The following is a 5,479-nucleotide window of genomic DNA, read 5'->3' as shown; positions in this document are numbered from 1 at the left end:
GAACATCTACCACGCACCCATGAGGTACACACACACACAGCCTCGCCGTCACCATGGCATCCGGTTACCACGACGTCCGGTCACCATGGTGTTTGGTTATGTCTCAGATGTGTCAACAGCGTCAGCCTGGAGTCGGCCTGCCAGTCCAGATGGGGGCGGGGCTTAGCACTTTTTTAGGACTATTATTCCATTGGTTCCCTTGTGTTGTCAGGCAAGCTTAATGGAGCGCAGATCAGGTGATTGACAGAGAGCTGTACTGTACTGAACCCAGATCTGGAGTGGGATCTCTCACCATGATGTTCCACTGGCTGAAACTAAATGTCTTTCTCCCTCTCTCTCTCTCCCTTTTTCTACCCCACTCTCTCCCTCCCTCTCTCTCCCTCGCCATCTCACTCCTCCCCATCTCCCACTCTCTCTCCCTCCCTCCCTCCCCCCCTCCCTCCCTCTCCCCCCTCCCTCCCTCTCCCCCTCTCTCCCTCCCTCTCTCCCCCCCTCCCTCCCCCCCTCCCCCTCCCTCCCTCCCCTCCCCCCCCCCCTACAGGAACATGCGTAAGATGGCTCTGGGTCAGTCTGACTCGTCCAGCCCAGAGACGGGCCTGAGGCGCTGCAACCCCAGCCCCAACATGAGACCGAAGAGAGGTGAGAGACCACACACACACACACACACACACACACACATCACACGCACGCACACACACACACACGCGTTTCGACCTCCTCATGGATTGGAGGGAGGCTACGCAGCTGAGCTGATCTCAGAACAGTGCCATGTGGCGCCTCCCTTCCCTCAGCTGCTGTCCTCTGTCCTCCCCTGGACAACAACTGCTCTGTGATCAGCCGTCCACACGTCATCCTGCCTCTGTCTGGGCCCTACTGGGCCTGGAGCTCTCAGGGCTAACGGACTCACTGTGTGTGTGTGCGTGTGTGTGTGTGTGTGTGTGTGTGTGTGTGTGTGGGTTGAGTAGCAGGAAAGCCTAGTGTGCTCGCGTTTTGGTTCCTTGGCTGTCTGTCTGTCTGTCTGTCTGTCTACTTGTCTGTCTGTCTGTCTGTTTGTCTGCCTGCCTGTCTGTCTGTCTACTTGTCTGCCTGTCTGTCTGCCTGTCTGTCTGCCTGTCTGTCTGTCTGTCTGTCTGTCTGTCTGTCTGCCTGCCTGTCTCAGCGTTGACCCCAGACGACCCCACTTATCTCCCAGCTCTCTCTCTCTTATGCTACACTGGCCAATCTAACAGGTACGATTTCACGCTGTGAAAGAGCTCAGCAGGGCGGCAGTCTAGTGACGGAGAGTGTGGGTAACACCTGTGTGTGTGTGTGTGTGTGTGTGTCTTGTGTGTGTGTGTGTGTGTGTGAGTCAGAGAGAGTTTGTATGTGTGTGTGTGTGTGTTTGTGTGTGTGTGTGTGTGAGTGTGTCGTGTGTGTGTGTGTGTGAGTCAGAGAGAGTTTGTGTGTGTGAGTCAGAGAGTTTGTGTGTGTGTGAGTGTGTGTGTGTGTGTGTCTTGCATGTGCGTGTGTGTGTGTGTGTGTGTGTGTCTTGTATGTGTGTGTGTGTGTGTGTGTGTGTGTGTGTCTGTGTCTTGTGTGTGTGTGTGTGTGTGTGTGTGTGTGTGTCTGGAGAGTCGTTGCCCTCTGACCCAGTCTGTGGTCAGCGGTTGGACATCACCGTCGTCCTGGGTAACCAGAGGCAACAGGTACTTTCCCCCCGAGCAGGGAGACTGTTATTACTCCCCCCGGTTCAGACGGGGGGGGGGGGAATCTCTCCTCCCCTCTCTTCTCCTCTCCTCTCTTCTCCTCTCCTCTCTTCTCCTCTCTTCTCCTCTCTTCTCCTCTCCTCTCCTTTCCTCTCCTCTCCTCTCCTCCCCTCTCTTCTCCTCTCTTCTCCTCTCCTCTCCTCTCTTCTCCTCTCTTCTCCTCTCTTCTCCTCTCCTCTCCTCTCTTCTCCTCCCCTCTCTTCTCCTCTCCTCTCCTCTGCTAGTCTGGGTTAGAACTTTAGAACACTCTCCTAGTCTGACACACAGATAGACAGGCAGGCAGGCAGGCAGGCAGGCAGGCAGGCAGACAGACAGGCAGACAGGCAGACAGGCAGACAGACAGACAGACAGAGACAGACAGACAGACAGACAGACAGACAGACAGGGTGTGAGGCAGGGGACACCAGGGTGTGAGCAGCACTGCCTCCTCTGAGCCAGGGGACTGACTCTACCCTGCTCTCACATCAGGAGGTGATAATGATGGACATGCTCATATGGACACAGTTTGGAGTGTGTGTCTGCGTGTGTTTGTCAGTGTGTCAGTGGGTGTGTGTGTGTCTGTGTGTGTGTGTGTGTGTGTGTCTGTGTGTGTGCCTGCCTGTCTGTCTATTTATTTGAGTGTATGTTTGTATGTGCGTGTGTGTGGGTGTGTGTGTGTGTCTGCCTTGCCTATCTGTCTTTGTCTGTGTGTGTGTGTGTGTGTGTGTGTGTGTGTGAGCTCCAGGGCAGGTTGGTTCCAAGTGTCCTTGGAAGCGGAGCAGGAGAAGACATCCATCTTTTATAGAAGTATACTTAGCATATTCATCCAGTAAAGTGTCACATCCCAGATAGCCACGGGCAGCCGGCTGCACTGGTACCTGTGATGCATCATAGCCTCCTATAGCATGCTGTCTTTTTACTCACTTGGTCAAGTAACTCCAGCCATGGCAGCTCTAGTGTTAACAATGATTCACTTACTAACCTCCCTCCTCCTCCTCCTTCTCCTCCTCCTCCTCCTCCTCCTCCACCTCCTCCTCCAACTTCTCCTTTCTCCTCCTCCCTCCTCCTCCTCCTCCTTCTCCTCTCCTTTCTTCTCCTCTCCTCTCTCCTTTTTTTTCTCTCACTTGATCAAATGACCCCAGCCATGGCTGCTCTAGTGTTAATAATATTTACTAAATTATATATAAAAAATTTAAAAAACAGACAATAACTGTGACTGACAATGGCACCTGGTCCTAGCATAGGTTTTATGATGATGCGTACAGATGATTGACTTACTTTAGACAAATGTACTTTGTAGGTACAAAGTCACGAAAAAAGAAAGTGTGTCTGCTAAATGTCAAACAATTTAAATGTCAAAAATGAAGAGTGAAGAGAGGCCAGTAGAGGACATCTGTTCTATGTAACGCATGTCTGTTCCATGAGGGGCGGCTGTGGCGCAGGAGGTAGAGTCGCCGTCTAATGATCACAAGTTTGGCAGATCAGCGGTTTGAGCCCCGGCTGGCCACATGTCGAAGTGTCCTTGGGCAAGACACTGAACCCCAAAATTGCTCCCAGTGAGCGGGCCGGCGCCTTGCATGGTAGCTTGCCGCCATTGGTGTGTGAATGTGTGTGTGAATGGGTGAATGAGAGGCCGTTGTAAAGCACTTTGGATAAAGGCGCTATATAAATCAGTCCATTTACCATTTAATGTATGTCTGTTCCATGTAACGCATGTTTTTTAATGAAGTTTGTGTTTGATACCATTGTCTGTGTGTGTGTGTGTGTGTGTGTGTGTGTGTGTGTGTGTGTGTGTGTGTGTGTGTGTGTGTGCATGCATGTGTCTCTGTGTGTTTGTGTGTGTGTGTGTGTGTGTGTGTGTGTGTGTGTGTGTGCATGCATGTGTCTCTGTGTGTTTGTGTGTGTGTGTGCCTACTGTAGTGAACACTACTTCTGGGGGGGGGGGTAGTGGTGGCCTAATTGATAGTGAGTTGAACTGGTGATCAGAAGGTCATGAGTTCAAATCCCACCTGGGAACACCACCACACTAGTGTGCCTTTGAGTTCCCTGCACCTAGCCCTGAAGTGACTCCAGGGAGACTGTCCCTGTGATCTCTGATTGTCTGTCGCTTTGGATACAAGCGTCTGGTAAATGGTTTGAATGTAAATGTAGAAGCCGTATTGACGAGGGGTCCATGTCGGCTGGCTTGGTGGTATGGACTGATGAACGGGATTTCCAAGATGGATGGATGGATGTTGAAACGGATGAATAGAGAGGGGAGGATGGAGAGATGGATAAAGGGATTGTACTCTGTATCGATTCAGTGGTCAACACTGAGCTTCATCTCTAGGATGACTCTGTCACCTGCTTACTAACCTCCCCCCCCCTCCTCCGCCTCCTCCTCCACCTTCTCCTTTCTCCTCCTCCCCCTACATTTTCCTTTTTTCTTTTCTTTTTTCACACTGAGCAGAAGCACATTTATAGGTGATTCACAGTAAGTGAATTATTATTTTTATTTTTTAAATGACCATTATTAACAGTCTCCCCTCTTCCTCCTCTGCCTCTTCCTCTTCCTCCTCTTCCTCCTCCTCCTCTGCCTCTCCTAGCCGATGCTTCTGCCCCTGCCAACCGTAACTCTGACTCTGCTGCTATCGCTAGGAAACGCTTCACCTTGCAGGGTCTGTCCAATCGGAGGTCCCTCCCCTCAGGTAACGCCACGACATCATCCGTGTGACATCATCTGTGTGACATCATCGGTGTGACATCATCCGTGTGACATCATCCGTGTGACATCATCTGTGTGACATCATCCGTGTGACATCATCCGTGTGACATCATCCGTGTGACATCCTCGCTCGTCGTGCCCTCATCATCATCATCGTGTCATCATGTGAACCCCTTCTTCCGCTACCATGACATCATCATCATCATCATCACTCACTGGCCACTGGTTACGCCTAACCTTTGACCCCATCTCTGAGGAGGCCTTGTCAACAACCGTCTCTCAATGTCAAAATGATGTTTCGTAATTTCGCGTCCCGATGCAAAGATAGACGCGTTGCTGTCTATCCCTGGGGGGCTGACTCAGGTGACAGAACAGAGGAGAAGACTAGGAGAGGGAGAGAGGGAGGGAGGGAGAGAGGGAGGGAGGGAGGGAAGGAGAGAGGGAGGGAGTGAGGGAGAGATATGTAGCAGTGACTGTTGGAGGACAAATATAACTTTATTCATTTAACCTCCAAGACAGGACAACAACTCTCATATCAATCCCTCATCTCTCTCTCTCTCTCTCTTTCTCTCTCTCTCCCGCTGCTCTCCCTCTCTCTCTCCTCTCTCTTGCTCTCTCTCTCTGTCCTCTCTCTCTTTGTCCTCTCTCTCTCTCTCCATCCCCCACTTTATTTCTCTGTGTGTGTGTCCCTGTGCCGGAGGGTGACAGACAAATACAGGCCATATCTCTCTCTCTCTCTGTCTGTCTCTCTCTCTGTCTCTCTCTATATCTCTCTCTCTCTCTCTGTCTCTCTCTATCTCTCTCTCTTCCTCTCTGTCTCTCTCTCTCTGTCTCTCTCTGTCTGTCTCTCTCTCTATCTGTCTCTCTCTCTCTGTCTCTCTCCCTGTCTCTCTCTCTCTCTGTCTCTCTCTCTCTCTCTGTCTCTCTCTCTCTGTCTCTCTCTCTCTGTCTCTCTCTCTCTGTCTGTCTCTCTCTCTGTCTCTCTCTCTCTGTCTCTCTCTCTGTCTCTCTCTCTCTCTCTATCTCTCTCTCTCTGTCTGTCTCTCTCTCT

General features: G+C 51.4%; 1 protein-coding gene across 1 annotated transcript in view; it reads left to right on the top strand.

Annotated features, from left to right (window-relative positions):
* Positions 1 to 5,479, top strand: part of mcf2l2 (MCF.2 cell line derived transforming sequence-like 2) — a gene marked incomplete at its 3' end in the record, with an annotated part of 171,482 nt that overhangs the window by 149,436 nt on the left and 16,567 nt on the right. Inside the window, exon 26 of the mRNA XM_080547791.1 lies at positions 542 to 639. Within this exon, the coding sequence (XP_080403917.1) occupies positions 542 to 639 (98 nt within the window). The remainder of the gene's footprint in view (positions 1 to 541; positions 640 to 5,479) is intronic.

The sequence above is a fragment of the Nansenia antarctica genome (genome assembly GCF_963989245.1).
Source record: "Nansenia antarctica genome assembly, chromosome: 17".
In the NCBI taxonomy this organism is placed as follows: domain Eukaryota; kingdom Metazoa; phylum Chordata; class Actinopteri; order Argentiniformes; family Microstomatidae; genus Nansenia; species Nansenia antarctica.
Note: the sequence above shows the minus strand (reverse complement) of the source record. Positions and strands in the feature narration are given on the sequence as shown.